At 42.9% G+C, this 20,212-nt stretch overlaps 1 protein-coding gene across 6 annotated transcripts in view; it reads left to right on the forward strand.

The window, feature by feature from the left end:
• LYPLA1 (lysophospholipase 1) overlaps positions 1–20,212 on the forward strand; it is a 55,243-nt gene that overhangs the window by 7,269 nt on the left and 27,762 nt on the right. For 2 of the 6 annotated variants that reach the window (XM_055348752.2, XM_055348755.2), the window contains one exon: positions 14,286–14,362. The exons of the other annotated variants lie outside the window; for them this stretch is intronic. In XM_055348752.2, coding sequence (XP_055204727.2) covers positions 14,286–14,362 — 77 coding nt within the window. Of the gene's footprint in view, positions 1–14,285; positions 14,363–20,212 lie in introns of those variants that run through there. 6 annotated transcript variants of the gene reach the window in all.

A 20,212-nucleotide genomic window follows, 5' to 3' on the forward strand; every position in this document is an offset into this window, starting at 1 on the left:
TATGTTTCCTGCTCTAGTCCTGGACTCAGCCATTTTTCCAAGAACCCTGGTTCCTTTTAATAGACAGTGAGATCTGGATGCTATGTGTGCTCCCAGATCTAGACCCTTGCAGTGGACAGAGCTAAGAATATATGCACATACATACATATGTACACATGTATCAGTTTTAGTATTTATAAGTATTCAAAATCTTGAGTTTATAATGATTCCTCCAATTGCAGCCCAGCACCACAGGGTTTATTATAGCCTTCTCCCTTTCCATATTTGTAATTCCGTGAGGAACCTGACTTCTGTTCTTGGGGGGTTCTGGCCAACAGTGCAACAGTGGAGTGCGCCCCTCCAGTTGCACCAGCTCACAGCTGTGCTTCATTCATGGGACCTCTCCCCATCTGCTGAATATCACACCTGAAAGCTCAGTTCCAATTAAGGGGAAACGAGGAGGAGGAAAGGCCTGGTGGAAAGCTTGGTTCTCTTCATGTGTCCCCCTCCCTGCGACTCCCCAGCCCCGATGTATTCCAGGAATTACTTATCTGTATTACCAGTCCCTGTGTCATTTCCTAGACCAAGGAGATTATAAAAGTATAGAGAAGAATGTTTGAAAGATAAAATAAGTGGTTGACTGGATCAGATTTTACTGAGAGGTCAAACAAGGTGAGGATTTAAAATAAATTGGCAACATGGATATGTTTTGTGACCATAATAAGTTTGCAAGTCTTCCTGTAATCAAGAACTATTAATAATAGAATTATGGAATGTGATTTGGAGATCATTTAATTACAAAGAATAGAAAACTCTTCAACTAGCTTAAACAAAAATTAGAATTTGTGGAAGGATAGAAGAGCAGCCCACTGGCATATAAAGTCCATGAAGGCAAAGGTTTCTTTAATAAGCTTTCATTAAGATAAAATTCACATACCATAAAATATACCTCAGCACAGGGATTTTTTGTGTTTTGTTTAAATTAATACTGTATTCCCAGTGCTAGAATAGTATAGGACATGTAATAGCACTAAGTATTTGTTGGACAAATAAATGAATAAATAAAGAATTAAAGGGCGAGACATACGAGGAGCATCAATCACCACATGTATTAGTTTCCTAAGGCTGCCATTATAAATAACCACAAACTAGGTGGATTAAAAACAACAGAAATTCATTCTCACAGTTAAACAGGCCAAAAGTCCAAAACCAAGCTGTCAACAGGGCCACATACATTCTCTTTAATGGAAGATCCGTCCTTGCCTGTTCAGTTTCTGATAACTCCCGGCTTTTCTTGGCCTCAGGCACCATACCCCCAACCTCTGCCTCTGTCTTCATGTGACCTTTGCTGTGTTTCTGTTCTCTCCTCCTCTTAGGAGGACACCAGTTATTGGATTTAGGGCTCACCCTAATCAAGTGTGATCTCAACCTTTAACTAAGGAAATCTGCAAAGAGCCTATTTTTAAATAAAGTCACATTCCGAGGTTTCAGGTGGATGTGAATTTGGGGGGAACACTGTTCAACTACACCATTATTCTCACTACCTTTCCCTGGTCTTATGGTCTCTCACTTGCTTCTTTCTGTAGATTTGCATAATTCTCAGTGTGGACACACTCGTGTTATCCAAAAGTGAACGATCCTAGCTCTGACTTATATCAACCCTACTTCTGGTGTTCAGTCAAGAATCTGATCTGTCTTAGGTCATTTTTTTTCTTGTCTAGTTAGTTGGTAAGACTAATTGGGACTGATAGGAGAGTTCATAAGAATAACGTGCTACATGAATGGGGTTGGGGATGAGTGGTGTTTCTTTTACAAACCCAGCCAGAATCTCTGTTCTACACCCATATTACTACAGGATAATGAACAAATGGAAATAATATGTGTGCATGCCACCACACAGGTCCTGATTTTGTTTTGTTTTTAAGTAGAGACAGGGTCTCATTATGTTGCCTAGGCTGGTCTCAAACTCCTGAGCTCAAGCAGTCTGTCCACCTTGGCTTCCCAAAGTGCTGGCATTACAGGTGTGAGCCACTACACCCAGCCAGAATTCTTAAATCTTGAGTTTTTCATTGTCATTGAAAATTATCAAAAGAGTTGGCTACAGCTTGGCCATCCTTTTTGTATTAATATGGTTGGAGTCAGATTTTTATAACCTGTATAGACCTTTGAATCATCCAGTACAACTAGCTCCTGGTTATGGATGGGAAAACTGAGAACTAGAAAGGCATGATTCTCATTCTATAGCATGAATCAAAATCACTTGAAAGACTTGATTCTTGGGCCCCACTGCCAGTTTCTGATTGAGTGGGTCTGGAATGAGACCAAGGAATTTGTCTGCATGCCTCCTCTTCTTCTTTCTTCTTTCTTCCACCTCTTCCTTCTCTTCTCCTTCTCCTCCTCTTCCTCCTTCTCCTCCTTCTCCTCCTCCACCTTCTCTTCCCCCTCCTTCTCTTCCTTCTTTCTCCTTCTCCTCCTTCTCCTTCTCTTCCTTCTTTCTCCTTCTCCTCTTCCTCCTCCTTCTCTTCCGTCTTTCTCCTCCTCCTCCTCCCCTCGACTTCGACAGGGTTCTCCTCCGCCGCCGCCTCTGCCTCTTCCATCTCCTCTGCTGCCGCTGCCTCCCCCTCCTCTTCTTCCTTCTCCTTTTCCTCCTCCTCCTTCTTGCTTCGACAGGGTCTCTCACTCTGTTGCCCAGGCTGGAGTGCAGTGGTGTGAACACAGCTCACTGCAGCCTTGACCTCCTGGGTTCAGCCTCCCAAGTGCCTGGAAGTACAGCTGCATGCCACCATGCCTGGCTATTTTTTAAAGTTTTTGTAGAGATGAGGGTCTCAGTATGTTGCCCAGGTTAGTCTACCTCCTGGGCTCAAACTGTCTTCCCATCTGGGCCTCCCAAAATGCTGGGATTACAGGCATGAGCCACTGTGCCTGGCCATAATTTGCATTTCTAACAGGTTCTCATTGGATACTGATGGTACAGGTCTGGGGATCACACTTCTGAGAACCACCAGACTGACGGAACTGTTTGTGACCACACTTTTAGATAGTGGCTGAGTGGGGACTAGAACCCAAGATTCCTATTTCTTTTTCTCATATAAGGGTTCTTAGTATTTCTCCTTCCTTCCTTCCTTCCTTCCTTCCTTCCTTTTCTTTCTTTCCTTCCTTTCTTCTTTTCTTTTTCTTTCCTTTTCTTTTCTTTTCTTTTTCTTTTTTTGAGACAGTTTTGCTCTTGTTGCCCAGGCTAGAGTGCAGTGGCGTGATCTCGGCTCACTGCAACCTCCGCCTCCTGGGTTCAAGCGATTCTCTGCCTCAGTCTTCTGAGTAGCTGGGATTACAGGTGCCTGCCACTGTGCCCGGCTAATTTTTGTATTTTTAGTAGAAACGGGGTTTCACCGTGTTGGCCAGGTTGGTGTCGAACTCCTGACCTCAGGTGATCCGCCCACCTCGGCCTCCCAAAAGTGCTGGGATTACAGGCATGAGCCACCATGCCCTGCCTGGTTCTTAGTATTTCTTATGTAGAATGGAGGTTGGAGCCAGGCATGGTGGCTGACACCTGTAATCCTATCACTTCGGGAGGCTGAGGTGGGAGGATGGCTTGAGCCTAGGAGTTTGAGATCAGTCTGGGCAACATGGCAAAACCCTGTGTATTAGTTCTCTTGCTGTTATAAATAATTACCGAAACTGGGTAATTTATAAAGAAAAGAGGTTTAATTCACTCACAGTTCTGCATGGCTGGGGAGGCCTCAGGAAAGGTGGAAGGCTCCTCTTCACAGGGTGGCAGGAGAGAGAAATGAGAGCTGAGCAAAGGGGGAAGCCCCTTATAAAACTGTCAGGTCAAATGAGAACTCACTGTCACAAGAACAGCATGGGGGAAACCACCCCTGTGATTCAATTATCTCTGCCTGGTCCCACCCTTGACACATGGGTATTGCGGGATCTGGCCAGCAGCCCGCAATGCAATGGGGCTCTCTCTTTGTTCCTAGGCGGATTGGCAGGTTGAGAAATAATAGACACACACAAGATAGTGAAAGCTGGGTCCAGGGGGGTCACTGTCTTCTGGTCCCGCGGTGCCAACAATGCACTGGATATACCAGCATTTATTACTAAGTTTAGTGAGGGTGGGGGTAGGTTAGTGAGGGATTTAGGGTCATTTGATTATGAGGTGAGATGGTCACATGGGGATGAAATAATTCTTTAACATAACATTTGTATGTGGAATACAGTACATTTGTATGTAGAAGTACAGTATACAGAGATAAGAATTTACAATATAGTGTGTGCATCAGTAATTTCTAATAGAGCCTTAAAACAGAAACACAGTCTTTCCATAACCTATGATTAGCAAGATATTAATCAGCAGTAACAGTTGCAGCAAAAGCTGGTTACAAACAATCCATAGAAACAGGATGTGAAGCTAGACAACTGGTTAGACCAGAAATTCTCAGAAGGGGAGTATGTCTTAACCCTAAAGAGGCCTAGAAGAGCCGTGGCAAGATGAGGGCGTTTATAGCCCTATCTTATCCATGTGGACAGGCGCCCCCAATGCGTCCGTTTATAGGCTCTCCACAAGGGTCGCATTCCGTTCCCAGAGCTATGAACATCTGCTTTTCTGGGATAGGAATCTTGGTGATGTGAATCCTCCGTGATTGCACATCCATTCATAGGCTCTTTGCAGGGGGAAGCACATCACACGCTGTTGGCTCGTTCTGGCAGTCCAACCTGGCATTGTCTTTACACAATCCTGCATGCAATTTTGTATTTACAATAATCAGGAGCATTTCATCTTTTATTCTGTAGCAATAGTTTCAGGGGGTCTCCGTACACATGGGGATTATTACAATTCAAGGTAAGATTTTGGCAGGGACACAGCTAAACCGTATCATCCACCTTCTACAAAGAATACAAAAAATTGGCCAGCCATGGTAGAGTGTGCCTGTAATCCCAGCTACTTAGGAGGCTGAGGTGGGAGGATCGCCTGAGCCTGGGAGGTCGAGGCTGCAGTGAGCTGAGATGATGCCACTGCACTTCCAGCTTGCGCAACAGTGAGACCCTATCTCAAAAAAAAAAAAAAAAAGGTTGGCAAACAAGGGCCCATGGTTCAATTCTGGCCTGCCACTTACTTATTATTACAGTATTAGTATATACATTCTAATACATACATATTAGTGTTAGTATTGTTACATATGTTCAAAGATCCCCCCCACCCCCCGGGGGTGTCTGAAACCACAGAGAGTACCAAACCCTATGATACTATGTTTTTTCCTATGCATGCATACCTGTGATAAAGTTTAATTTATAAATTAGGCAAAGAGGTGAACAACAACAATAGAATAATTATAACAATATACTGTAAAATAAGTTATGTGAATGTGATCTCTCTCTCAAAATATATTCTTGTTCTGTACTTACCTATTTTTCGATGGTGGTAACTGAATCCACAGAAAGCAAAACTGTGGTTGATGGGGAACTACTGTACTTATTGAGATATAATGCACATACCAAAAACTTCACTCTTTTAAAGTATACAGTTCAGTAGTTAGTTTATTTACAGAGTTGTTCAACTATTACCACTGTCTTAATTCCAGAATATGTTCAACATCCCCAAAAGAAACCCAACATTCATCTGCAGACTACTTATTCCCCTCCCTGGCAACCACTATCTTTTTCTGTTTCTGTGGATTTGCTTATTCTGCGTAGAAATGGAATCAGATAATATTTGGTCTTTTGCATCTGGCTTCTTTCATTTTATAACATAATGTTTTTCAGGCTCATCTATTTTGTAACATGTACCAGTACTGCTTTCTTTCATTGCCAAGTAAATAATTAGCTGAGCGTGGTGTCATGCACCTGTAGTCTCAGCTACTTGGGAGGCTGAGTCAGGAGGATCCTTTCAGGCCAGGAGTTCAAGTCTAGCCTGGGCAATATAGTGAGACTCTGTCTCTTAAGAAAATTCACATAAAAATAATTCATTCATCAATTAATGAACATTTGGATTGTTTCTACTTTTTGACTCTAATGAGTAATACTACTCTGCACATTTGTGTACAAGACTTTGTATGGACATATGTTTTTAGTTCTCTGGGGTATATATCTGGGAGTCAAATATCTAAGTCAATGGTAGCTCTATGTTTAACCCTTGAAGAACTCCAGGACAGTTTTCATAGTAACTGCACTTTTTTACACTTCTGCCAAGATAAATGGCCAGCAGTGTGTGAGTGCTCTGATTTCTCGCCATCCTCATTAACACTTGTTATTGTCTTTTTGATTATAGCCATACATTTCTATGTGAAGTGGTGTCGCATTGTGATTTTGATTTGCATTTCCTAATGGTTAATGTTGAGCATCATCTCATGTCCTTGAAACAAGTAAAATAGAGGTCCCTCTTCAAAGATTTTCCTCCCCATCTAATTAGGAATAAATAGTAACTTCTCTTAAAAGCAAAATTTATTTGAAGACCGGTGCTAACCGTAATAAAGAAATCAATGTACTTTATGTTCTTAGCTCCCTCAATTTAGCCTAAATATTTGCCCTGGCATGCTTATACTGGTCCAAGCAAGCATTGGGTCATAGCCTGTTCCTCTTCCTTATTTAAAAGTGTTTTTATCTTAGCATTCCACAAGTTAACTTCCTCCTTCCTTTGTTCTCCTCTACCTTTGCCTCTTTTAAAAAGTTCTAAGTTGCTAGCCAGTCGGGACAAATAACAGAATGTGAGGTCCCGTTCCAGCCAATGGAAACCAGACACAGCAGTAGGGTGGACTTGTCAGATTATAAATGACTGTGTCTCCTTTGTTCGGTGTACTCTCATGACACAGCCACTGGCAAGTGTACCCTTTCTGCAGAAAGTAAAAATGGCCTTACTAAATAAATTAAATTTATGTTCAAGTGCTGTTTCTTTACGGCACCGGAGAACAAGCATTTCAAACATCCTTATTGGCCATTTGCATATTTTCTTTGGAGAAGTATCTGTTCAGATCCTTTGCCGTTTTAAAAATTGGGTTGCCTTTTTGTTGTTGATTTATAAGAATTGTTTATATTGTCTGGACACTAGACTCCTATCAGATACATTATTTGTAAATATTGTCTCCCATTGTGTCGGGTGTCTTTGCACCCTCTTGGTAGTATGTTTTGCAACACAACAGTTTTTCATCCTGGTGATTTTTATGTTTGTTTGTTTGTTTCAGACAGAGTATTGCCCCGTAGCCCAGGCTGGAATGTAGTGGCGCGATCTCGGCTCAGTGTAGTCTCTGCCTCCCCTGGGTTCCAGCGATTCTTCTGCCTCGGCTTCCCGGGTAGCTGGGATTACAGGCATGCCCTGCCATGCCCTGCCCAGTTTTCAAGTCCTTCACTTATTTTGTTAAATTATTCCTCCAAGTATTTTATTCTTTTGTATACTATGACGAATGGAATTGTTGTCTTTATTACATTTTTATATTGTTCATTGCTAGTGTATAGAAATATACCTTTTTGATAAGTTTTTTATATCCTGGGATCTTGCTGACCTCATTAGCTCTTAGGATGTTTTTGTAGATTTCATAGGATTTTCTGTATATAAGATCATAAGATACTCAGCTCACAAGATCATGAGAGGGAATTTTACTGATTCCTTTCCTATCTGGATGCCATTTATCTTGCCAGTTTCCCTGGCTACAATCTCTGGTAAAATGGTGTATTGTATTTATTAAATTTTTATGTTGAACCACCCTTGCATTCTAGGGAAGATCTCTCCTGGTCATGGTGTATAATCCTAATTATATGTCGATAGATTTGGTTTGGTAGTTTTTAGGATTTTGTATTTATATTCCTATGGGATAGTCTGTCATTTTCATTTTGAGACAGGGTCTCGCTCTGTCACCCAGGCTAGAGTGCAGTGGAGTGAACACAGCTCACTGCAGCCTCAACCTTCCAGGCTCAAACCATACTCCCAAGTATCTGGGACCACAGGTGCACACCACCATGCCTGGCTAATTTTCTTATTTTTTGTGGAGATGGGGTCTTACTATGCTGCGCAGGCTGGTCTTGAACTCCTGGGCTCAAGCAGTCCCCCCACTTCGGGCTCCTAAGGTGTTGGCTTACTAGCGTGAGCCATCACACCTGGCTGTCTTTTTTTTTTTTTGTACCCTTTGGTTTTGATGTCAGAGTAATAATGGCCTTCTAAGTGAGTAAGTGTTCCTTCTTTTTTTCGGCGGGGGGGATGAGGAGAAGGATTCTTTTTTTTTTTTTTTTAATTTTTTTAGTATTTATTGATCATTCTTGGGTGTTTCTCGGAGAGGGGGATTTGGCAGGGTCATAGGACAATAGTGGAGGGAAGGTCAGCAGATAAACATGTGAACAAAGGTCTCTGGTTTTCCTAGGCAGAGGGCCCTGCCGCGTTCCTCAGTGTTTGTGTCCCTGGGTACTTGAGATTAGGGAGTGGTGATGACTCTTAACGAGTATGCTGCCTTCAAGCATCTGTTTAACAAAGCACATCTTGCACCGCCCTTAATCCATTTAACCCTTAGTGGACACAGCATATGTTTCAGAGAGCACAGGGTTGGGGGTAAGGTTATAGATTAACAGCATCCCAAGGCAGAAGAATTTTTCTTAGTACAGAACAAAATGGAGTCTCCTATGTCTACTTCTTTCTACACAGACAGTAACAATCTGATCTCTCTTTCTTTTCCCCATATTTCCCCCTTTTCTATTCGACAAAACCGCCATCGTCGTCATGGCCCGTTCTCAATGAGCTGTTGGGTACACCTCCCAGACAGGGTGGAGGCCGGGCAGAGGGGCTCCTCACTTCCCAGACGGGGCGGCCGGGCAGAGGCTCCCCCCACCTCGCGGACAGGGCGGCTGGCCGGGCAGGGGCTGCCCCCCCACCTCCCTGACGGGGCAGCTGGCCGGGCGGAGGGGCTCCTCACTTGTCAGACAGGGCGGCTGGTCAGAGACGCTCCTCACCTCCCAGACGGGGTGACGGTGGGGCAGAGACACTCCTCAGTTCCCAGACGGGGTCGCGGCCGGGCAGAAGCGCTCCTCACATCCCAGACGGGGCAGCGGGGCAGAGGCGCTCCCCACATCCCAGACGATGGGCGGCCGGGCAGAGACGCTCCTCACTTCCTAGATGGGATGACGGCCGGGAAGAGGCGCTCCTCACTTCCCAGACTGGGCAGCCGGGCAGAGGGGCTCCTCACATCCCAGACGATGGGTGGCGGGGCAGAGACGCTTCTCACTTCCTAGATGGAGTGGCGGCCGGGCAGAGGCTGCAATCTCGGCACTTTGGGAGGCCAAGGCAGGCGGCTGGGAGGTGGAGGTTATAGCGAGCCAAGATCACGCCACTGCACTCCAGCCTGGGCAACATTGAGCACTGAGTGAGCGAGACTCCGTCTGCAATCCCGGCACCTCGGGAGGCCGAGGCTGGCAGATCACTCGCGGTCAGGAGCTGGAGACCAGCCCGGCCCACACGGCGAAACCCCGTCTCAACCAAAAAATACAAAAACCAGTCAGGCGTGGCAGCGCGCGCCTTCGGCAGGCTGAGGCAGGAGAATCAGGCAGGGAGGTTGCAGTGAGCTGAGATGGCGGCAGTACAGTCCAGCCTCGTCTCGGCATCAGAGGGAGACCGTGCAAAGAGGGAGAGGGAGAGGAAGAGGAGGGAGAGGGAGAGGAAGAGGAGGGAGAGGAAGAGGAAGAGGAGGGAGAGGAGGGAGAGGGAGAGGAGGATTCTTTAAACATTGGATTGGTAGACTTCACCTTGAAGCCATGTGGTACTGGGCTTTTCTCTATGAGACTTTTGATTACTGATTCAATTCCTTGTTACAGGCCTGTATAGATTTTGTTTCTTGAATCCGTTTTTGGTAGTTTGTGTCATTCTAGGAATTTGTCTATTTAGTCTAGGTTATCTAATTTATTACCATGTAATTGTTCATACTGTTCTCTTATAATCTTTTTTATGTGTCAAGTTAGTAGTAGTCTGTTCTTTGATTCCTGATTGTAATAATTTGAGTCTTCTCTGTTTTTTTTCTTTGGTTGATCTAGCTAAAGGTTTGCCATTTTTGTTGATCTTTTCAAAGAACCAACTTTTGCTTTAGTTGATAGTCTCTCTCTTTTTTTTTGAGATGGACTCTCATTCTTTCTCCCAGGCTGGAGTGCAGTGGCTCAATCTCGGCTCACTGCTACCTCCGCCTCCCAGGTTCAAGCAATTCTCTTGTCTCAGCCTCCTGAGTAGCTGGGACTACAGGCACGTGCCACCACACCCAGCTAGTTTTTGAATTTTGGGTAGAGATGGGGTTTCACCATGTTAGCCAGGCTGGTCTCTAACTCCTGACCTCAAGTGATCCACCCACCTCAGCTTCCCAAAGTGCTGGGAATACAGGCGTGAGCCACTGCGCTGGCCTCTGTTGCATTTATTTCCACTCTAGTTTTTATTATTTTCTTCTTTCTGTTTGCTGTGGATAAAGTTTTTTGGTTTTGGTTTTTTTTTCAGGTAGAAGATTAGGTTGTTAATTTGAAGTCTTTAATATATATATATATATATATATATATATATATTTTTTTTGTCTCCCAGGCTGGAGTGCAGTGGCATGATCTCAACTCACTGCAACCTCTGCTTCCGAGGTTCAAGTGATTCCTCTGCCTCAGCCTCCCAAGTAGCTGGGATTACAGGCATTCACTGCCACACCGGGCTAGTTTTTGTATTTTTAGTAGAAACAGGGTTTCACCACATTGGCCAGGCTAGTCTTGAACTCCTGACCTCAGGTGATCTGCCCACCTCAGCCTCCCAAAGTGCTGGGATTACAGGCGTGAGCCACCGTGCCCGGCCTGAGATCTTTATTTTTAAACACAGATGTCTACAGCTATACATTTCCATTTGAGCATTGCCTTTGCTGCATCCTATGCATTTTCACTGCTGCTTGTTTTTACTTTTTCTAAATGGTTAGGAAAAAACTTAAGACTTAGTGACACGTGAAAAGTATATGAAACTCAGATTTTATTGTACATAAATAAGGTTTTGTTGGAACAGAGCCACATCCTTTTGTTTACATGTTGTCTATAGTTAATTTTCATCCTAGAGTGGCTGAGTTGAGTAGTTGCAACAGAGACCTTCTGGCTAGTAAAGCCTAAAATGTTGACTCTTTTGGTCCTTTGCAGAAAACAATTATTGACCCCTGTTGTTTAATATTTCTTGATATACAGATGTTTTACATCATGATAAATTCATCATAAAATCAAAAAATCATAAATGTAGCCATTATAAGTTGGGAACTGTTTGTATATTCGTACTATGAAAAATTGAGCTTTTCATTGTAATTTTTAGCTTGCATGAGAGTTAGAGCTGTATTTGCTTAGAGTAATATTCCTAAGATGATAATATACGTCATTTGATTTTTCTGTGGGTTCTTATGGGCTACCTGTTAACATTCAAATATAGAGCACAGCAGTCATTTCTTCACCATGTGGTCTTAACCTACTTTATCTGAGGTGTCTTCAATTTCTATCTCTGATTTTTAAGTATTCTTCTAGACTAATATAACAGTATATGTGCAAAGGCCTAATTTTTTAAAAGATTTTTGTGACATTAATGTTTTAAAGAATTTTTTCTAAGGAAAAAATGATGTCTGCGAACATTCATTTTATAAGACTGTACAATGAGACCGGGTGCAGTGGCTCATGCCTGTGATCCCAGCACTTTGGGAAGCCGAGGCGGGCGGATCACGAGGTTGGGAGATCGAGACCATCCTGGCTAACAAGGGGAAACCCCATCTCTACTAAAAATACAAAAAATTAGCCAGGTGTAGTGGCGGGTACCTGTAGTCCCAGCTACTTGGGAGGCTGAGGCGGGAGAATGGCGTGAACCTGGGAGGCGGGGCTTGCAGTGAGCCGAGATGGCGCCACTGCACTCTAGCCTGGGCAAGAGAGCGAGACTCCGTCTCAGAAAAAGAAAGACTGTACAATGAGAAATCTGTGTGAAAAAAATTGAAATGCCAAAATGTTTAGAAAGAAGAATATTTGATAAGTTAGAATTTCAGCAATTTAAGTGGAAAACGTGTATCCTGGGCAGGTGCAATGGCTCACACCTGTAATTCAAACACTTTGGAAAGCCAAGGCAGGAGGATCACTTGAGGCCAGGAGTTTGATAGCAGCCTGGGCAACATAGTGAGATCCTGTCTCTACCAAAAAAAAAGTGCATTCTAAAACTGTAGATACAGTATAGTCTCATAACAAATAGGAGCTAAGCTGTTAATGATTGTTTCTTTTTTTAAAAAAAGGATTAGTTCTTGATCGCACCAGTCCAAATGCTTTTCATTTTCTACTTTTGTCTTTTCTCCCCTAATTGTAATAAGGAATAAAACATACTATGGTGCGTATGTATGTGCGTGTGCGTTGTGGGGAAAACCTGTCCTCTGTCTTACTGCTCCTACTGTATAAATTCTTTTTGATTTTCGTAGCTGAAACTAATCTTTTCCTTCTCTTCCACATTTTGACATTCTTTGTAACTTGTTTGTAGGGCTTAACGTTTGATCTGTGTAGTGGTATGTTTATATCTTGTTTCTCCTATGGGACTGCAGTTTTGTTGAGGATACAGTCTGTATCTCAATCTTTATCTTTCATGCATGTAGAATGTTTGTTTTTTAAATTTCTCTCCTCAGATGCGGTGGCTCGTGCCTGTAATCTCAGCACTTTGGGAGGTGGAGGCGGGCGGATCACCTGAGGTCAGGAGTTCAGGACCAGCCTGGCCAACATGGCGAAACCCCGTCTCTACTAAAAATACAAAAATTAGCCAGGTGTGGTGGCACATGCCTGTAATCGCAGCTACTTGGGAGGCTGAGGCAGGAGAATCACTTGAACCTGGGAGGCGGAGATTGCAGTGAGCCAAGATCGCGCCATTGCACTCCAGCCTGGGCAACAAGAGCAGAAGAGCAGAACTCTGTCTCAAAAAAAAAAAGAAAGGCTGGGCGCAGTGGTGCACGCCTGTAATCCCAGCACTTTGGGAGGCCAAGGTGGGCAGATCACGAGGTCAGGAGTTTGAGACCAGCCTGACCAGCACGGTGAAACCCTGTCATGGTGGCGCACTTGTAATCCCAGCTACTCGGGAGGCTGAGGTAGGAGAATCGCTTAAACCTGGGATGCGAAGGTTGCAGTGAAGAGATTACAGGCTGCACTCCATCCTGGGTGACCGAGCAAGACTGTGTTTCAGAATAAAATAATCTTCTAGTTGTTTTTTTTTTTTTCTTCAACATGTCTTCTGTTATTTAAAAAATACATTTTCTTGAGCTCTTTCATTGGACAAGAGCTGCTGGCCAAAAACTGTGTATATAGTAGGGAAAACAAGGGTCTATGTGGTTAAGACATAAACACAGTTAAGAGAAGTAGCACAAAATATAAATGAATAATATTAATAATTACAGAATTACAATTTTGAGCACAAATAGGGGCAGAGCCACAAATAGTCAAAATTTACTGTGAAATATTGTTGCATTGTCTGTATATTTGGGGTGAATAATTGAGAGGCAACTCTTCAACAGCCTGTTACTCCAGACAGGGGTAGAAACTAGTGAGTACAGCAAAAGGCCTTTGAACTATAAAGTCCATACCTTAAAGCTGTTGTACTTTTCTGTGTGAACTCCAGCATTTTTATTCTTTGGCAGATGTCTAATACATACAAAAGATTGTTAAGTATTCAAAAAGCCAGTGGTATAGAGTTCTTTGGTATGGAGAAAATAGCCAATGTTTTATTGTATTAATAACAATTCTAAAATTCATGTTAAATTTAAATTTTTGGCCAGGCGCGCAGTGGCTTACTCCTGTAATCCCAACACTTTGGGAGGCCAAGGCAGGCGGATCACTTGAGGTCAGGAGTTTGAGACCAGTCTGGCCAACATGGTGAAACCTTGTCTCTACTAAAAATAAAAAAATTAGTCGGTTATGGTGGCACAGGCCTGTAGTCCCAGCTACTTGAGAGGCTGAGGCAGGAGAATCACTTTTACTCAGGAGGTGGAGGTTGCAGTGAACCGAGATCACCCCACTGCACTCCAGCCTGGGCAACAGAGAGAGGCTCCATCTCAAGAAATGTAATAAATAAATAAATATATTTACATTTTTTATTCTGTTTCTATAGTCACCATCAATTTACATATTTCTCAATATACTTCGTAAGTGTAAAACATAAAGGAATACGGCTGTCATCTGCCTTAGCCAGCCATGATATAGGTCAAGCTTTTATTATATGTAGTAATGTTTTGAGGAACATAATTGAAGCTTTATTTTATTTTGGACTCTAATAAATAGGTGGAAGATTGTTATTACTATGTTTTGAGACAGAATCTTGCTTTGTTGCCCAGGCTGGAGTGCAGTGGCATAGTACGCTCGTGGCTTAGTACAACTCCCGCCTCAGTCTCCCGAGTAGCTTGGACTACAGGTACGTGCTACCACACTTGGCTACTTTTTGTAGAGACAGGGTTTTGCCATTGTTGCCCAGGCTGGTCTTGAACTCCTAAGGTCAAGTGATCCACCCACCTCAGCCTCCCAAAGTGGTGGGATTACAGGTGTGAGCCACCACGCCCAGCCTGAAGATTATTTTATAAGTGTGATTTTTTTTAAGTGGCTGTGTATTCCCAAAGCTATAATTAGCTGAAATAATACTGTAATGTTTAAAACTTATTTAGTTATCCCTGAGGTCATCAGCACAAATCCTGAAATAGAAAATATAGTAACGATATACTTAGAAATTGAAATAGAAATAGAAAAAGCTTACAGAAAATCAGCATTGGCAATAACCATGGAAAACATTTTATAATGTGCTTATACTGTTATCTTTTGCAGAGATAACAGACAGGTTTAAATTGTATTTATTTATTTATTTATTTATTTCAGGGGGAGACGAGGTCTCAGTCTGTTGCCCAGGCTGGAGTGCAGTGGTGTGATCTCTGCTTACCGCACCCTCCGCCTCCCAGGCTCAATTGATCCTCCCACCTCAGTCTCCTGAGTAGCTGAAACTGCAGGAGCGCTCCCAGCTAATTTTGTATTCTCAGTAGATATGGGGGATTCGCCACATTGCCCAGGCTGGTCTCGATCTCCTGGACTCAAATGATCCGCCCAACTCAGCCTCCCAAACTGCTGGGGTCAAAGGCTTGAGCCACTGCACCCAGTCTAGTTTTTTATCTTATATGCTGCTTGGATACCTTTGCTGGTCAAGGCTCTGTGACAAAGAGTGCCTTAATTACTTGGTAATGTCTACTCTGGGCCCACGATCTAGGAATGGTAGGCCATATGCCAGGTATTTATTATTGCTGCAAAATATTGCTTATTATACACATTAAAATCTATTTGCAAAGCTAACTATGCACGTTGTTTATTCCTAATTCTACTGAAATTATCCGACAGAAAACTGGACGGGCGCGATGGCTTAGTTCTGTAATACCAGCACTTTTGGAGGCTGATGTAGGTGGATCACTTGAAGTCAGGAGTTCAAGACCAGCCTCGCCAACATGGTGAAACCCCATCTCTGTTGAAAATACAAGAAAAATTAGCCAGCCTTGGTGGTGGGCACCTGTATCCCAACTACTCAGGAGGCTAAGGCACGAGAATTGCTTGGACTCAGGAGTCGGAGGTTGCAGTGAGCCATCCCTGCACTCCAGCCTGGACGACAGAGCAAAACTGTCTCACAAAAAAAGAAGAAAACTTAGTGGCTGTTAACACTGAAAATACGTACATTGAAATAGTGTATCAAATTCAAGTGAATAGCTTGTAATAAAGTGTTAAACATAAAAAGCAAAAAAAAAAAAGGGGGGGGAGTTGTTGAGCATAGACTTACATAGACCTGTAATATGTACTTGAATCAATTGATATAGCTCATAACTTACATTTCTCTTAGCAGATGGTAGAAGGTGTTTCTATCTACAGAATCTATAATCTTGTCTCAAAATGATTTCCCAAATGTTTTCAGACTTACCTCAGGGCAAACAGCTCATTTCCCTCAACTTCATCTCTCTCTTCCTGCTTATCCCAAAGTCACAAGTCTAGATCAGCAGTGAGCAGCAGGTAGCCCAGAAAAGGCCACACTCAGCCAAATTTGGTGACCTTTAGCTGAATATAGATGCGCCTTGACTTACAATGGGGTTACATCTGGCAGAGCTGAAAAGTTGAGCAGCGTACGGATGTGTTTTGCTTTTGTGCCATTGTAAAGTTGAAAAATCTTGAGTGTAACCGTTGTAAATTGGGGACCATGTATACTTTAGTAGTTGAGTCTGGTGGGTAGAGAATTTATCAGTTGCTTTGCTTTGCAACTATTATGCAGTTCTAAACTCAGATTGGTTTGGTGTAAGAACTTTTTTGAGTTGGATTTGCTATTTTTGAAAATTATTTTGAAAATTGTATTGGATTATGATATAATCAAGTATTCAAATCTTAAATGTTCAGCCAGGCTGGGTGCGGTGGCTCACACTTGTAATCCTGGCACTTTGGGAGGCTGAGGAGGGCAGATCACTTGAGGTCAGGAGTTGGAGACCAGCCTGGCCAACATAGCAAAACCCCGTCTCTACTAAAAATACAAAAAATTAGCAGGGCATGGTGGTGCACGCCTGAAATCCCAGCTACTCAGGAGGCTAAGGCACGAGAATTGCTTGAACCTAGAAGGTAAAGGTTGCAGTGAGCTGAGATCGTGTCACTGCACTCCAGCCTGGGTGACAGAGTAAGACTCTGTCTCAAAATAATAAAAAATAAATGTTTAGCTGGATAAATTTTTACTTACACCCATGAAACCATCAACCTGATGAAGATAGAGAACATTTCCAGCTCCCCAGGAGTATTTTTCATTCTCCTGGAGTTAGTACCCTCCCATCCCAGAGGCGACCATTATTCCGACTTCTATTGCTATACCATAGTTTTGCCTGTTCTAGACCTTCAGATAAATGGTATTATATGTATATCTTCTGTGTCCAGCTCTTTTTAAAAGTTGGAACATACACTTTACTATCTCATAAATCTATTCCTTTTATTTTCAGAAGAATAAACTTTTTATTTATTTATTTATTTATTTTTAGTAGAGACGAGGTTTCGCCATGTTGGCCAGGCTGGTCTGTATCTCCTGACCTCAAGTGATCTGTCTGCCTCGGCCTCCCAAAGTGCTGGGATTACAGGCGTGAGCCACCGTGCCCGGACTACTTTTCTATTTTTTACTTTGTAACTTGTATTTAGATTCAGGAGTACATCTGCAAGGTAAACTGCGTGTTCTGAGGGTTTGATGTACAGATAATTTTGTCACCCAGGTAATAAGCGTAGTACCTGATAGGTCTTTTTTCTGATCCTTTCCCTCCTTCCACCCTCCACCATCAAGTAGGCCCCAGTGTCTGTTGTTCCTCTCCTAGTATCCATGTGTTCTTGTTATTTAGCTCCTACTTACAAGTGAGAACATGTGGTATTTGGTTTTCGGTTCCTGTGATGGTTTGCTTAGGATAATGGCCTCCAGTTCCATCCATGTTGCTGCAAAGTACATGGTCTCATTCTTTTTTTAATGGCTGCATAACATTTCATGGTGTATATGTACCATATTTTCTTTATCCCGTTTGCCATTGATGGGTATCTAGGGTGATTTAATGTCTTTGCTGTTGTGAATAGCAGTGCAATGAAAGTAAGTATGCATGTGTCTTTATGGGAGAACTGCCAAGACCAGCTCTGTCAGGGAGACCCTAACCCAGCGGTGCTAGAGGAATTAAAGACACACGCACAGAAGTATAGAGGTGTGAAGTGGGAAATCAGGGGTCTCACAGCCTTCAGAGCTGAGAGCCCCAAACAGAGATTTGCCCACGTGTTTATTAACAGCAAGCCAGTCATTAGCATTGTTTCTATAGGTATTAAATTAACTAAAAGTGTCCCTTATGGGAAATGAAGGGATGGGCCAAATTAAAGGAATTGGTTGCGCTAGTTAACTGCAGCAGGAGCATGTCCTTAAGGCACAGATCGCTCATGCTGTTGTTTGTGGCTTAAGAATGCCTTTAAGCGGTTTTCAGCCGTGGGCGGGCCAGGTGTTCCTTGCCCTCATTCCAGTAAACCCCCAACCTTCCAGCGTGAGCATTAGGGCCATTATGAACATGTTATAGTGCTGCAGAGATTCTGTTTATGGCCAGTTTTGGGGCCAGTTTATAGCCAGATTTCGGGGGGCTTGCTCCCAACATGTCTCTCTTCTTTGATTTGCAAAGAGATAAAAGCAAAGGCAGCTTTGTCATGGTGAGCTACTTCTCGCAGGAGTCAGGATCCGCATCTGCAGACTATACAAAGACAACATAGATTAAAAGCACAATCATCATTGAAATCACAGAGCTTCCAAGTGTTTTTATCCATTTTAATGGGTTACTAGCTGCTAATTTGTCTGCAGCTCCTTTAAGCACTCCAGTTCCTGGCATTAAGGTCAGGTGTGCCTGGGATGCTTTAAATATTTGTTCTTTTAATTTTGCAATATCCAAAGACAAGTTTGTAGAGTGTCCTTCTAGATGCCTTTTTATTCTTTCCCAAATTTTGATCTTATTAAGAGCCTTTAATAGTTTCCACAAATCCTTATGTTAAGCTCCTAGAGCAGGCCATATCATTTGAGGTTGAGGTGCCACTATACTGCTGTGGTTCCAGATAATAGGAACTCTTGCCATACTTCTTATCATTTCTACCATCTGACCATTTTGTTCAGATCACCTGAACATAGTGTGACCGTGGCATGCAGACTGAGAGGTGCAGTTCAAGCTAAACATCCCCTTAGGGGACCAATCAATAATGATTCCATAGGAATCATTGTGCCGCATCTCTGCCTGTTCTGCAGTGCAGTCTTCCTAAACAAGTATGTTCATTATTTCTGGCCAGGTCCAGTCCTTCTTACAAATAGGTTTTTGAGGGTAGTATGCCTCAATAATAGGAGCAGATTTATTATGGTAAATACTGAGATCAGAAAGCATATGTAACTGTGTCAGGGTGATTACATCTAGGCATTATTGCCAGCCAAGATTGATGAATATGCCTAATAAGTATAATTGGTCTCTGTGTCAGCCCTTATTGAAGGAATACTCAAGGCAGTGGTGATAACCACTATCATAGCTACCTTTAAATTATTCATTGTGACTGGTTGTCCCGCTTTCCTCAGGTTTTCTTCCGCCGTCTGTGACAGCTTCTTGATCTGTCCCCAGGTGGGTGGCTGTGTTCGGGTGTTGCTCATGACAGTTGGGATCCTCCTCAGCGTCCGTCTCGACATGGCTGCAATCAGGGGGCCCTTGGGATGCTCCCGGGTCTCTTGCTCGGCATCTGGCTCATCTGATAAGGTTTCAGGTGTCTTGATGGTATCCAAATCGGCTGTTGATTTTTGCCTGGAGAAACACAAGCATAACCTCTACCCCAAATTATTATTTTGCCTATTTACCAACTTTTTATAATCGGATCTCTCCACCAAATCGGTTGTTCTGCTTCTGTCTTTGCAGCTGGTTTCTGTAGATGCTGTTCAGCTGTTGATAACATCTGGCCTTTGGGCAGGCTCAAAAAATTTAAAGTTAATAATGCTAGGTTCAGTTGCATCTGTGGGGTTCCATATTCTCTGTCTCCTTTCTGCTTTTGCAACTGCTGTTTTAGGGAGAGATTCATTCTTTCCACTATGGCTTGTCCTTGAGAATTGTATGGGATACGAATAATGTGTTTAATATTCCACATAGAGAAAAATGTAGCTGGAGCTTGGCTAGTATAGCGTGGGGCATTACCTGATTGTTTTAATAGAAGTTGGAATGCCCATCACCACAAAACACTGCAAAAGATGATGTTTAACACAGGCAGAAGACTCTCCTGATTGGTATGCAGCCCAGACAAAGTGAGAAAAGGTGTCCACACATACATGTACATAAGCTAGTCTCCCAAATGAGGGAATATGTGTGACATCCATTTGCCAAAGAGAGTTAGGTTCCATTCCTTGATGATTAACTCCTCCTGTAAAAGATGAGGAATGTACCATTTGGTAAGTTGGGCATCGCTGGATAATAGCTTTAGCTTCTTTCCAGGTAATGCTGTATCCGCGTTTGAGACCAGAGGCATTAACATGGGTTAAATCATGAAAGTGTCTAGCATTAAATAATTGCATTAGCAACTAGGCGATCAGCCATTTGATTCCTTTCAAAGGTCCTGGAAAAGGTGTATGAGCCCTAATGTGGGTGATGTAAAAAGGATGCATTCTACTCTTAACTGCTGTTTGCAGTTGAGTAAATAAAGTCATCAGTTGTTCATCTGCATGAAATTGTAACTGAGC

Source organism: Gorilla gorilla, chromosome 7, assembly GCF_029281585.2.
Source record: "Gorilla gorilla gorilla isolate KB3781 chromosome 7, NHGRI_mGorGor1-v2.1_pri, whole genome shotgun sequence".
In the NCBI taxonomy this organism is placed as follows: Eukaryota; Metazoa; Chordata; class Mammalia; order Primates; family Hominidae; genus Gorilla; species Gorilla gorilla.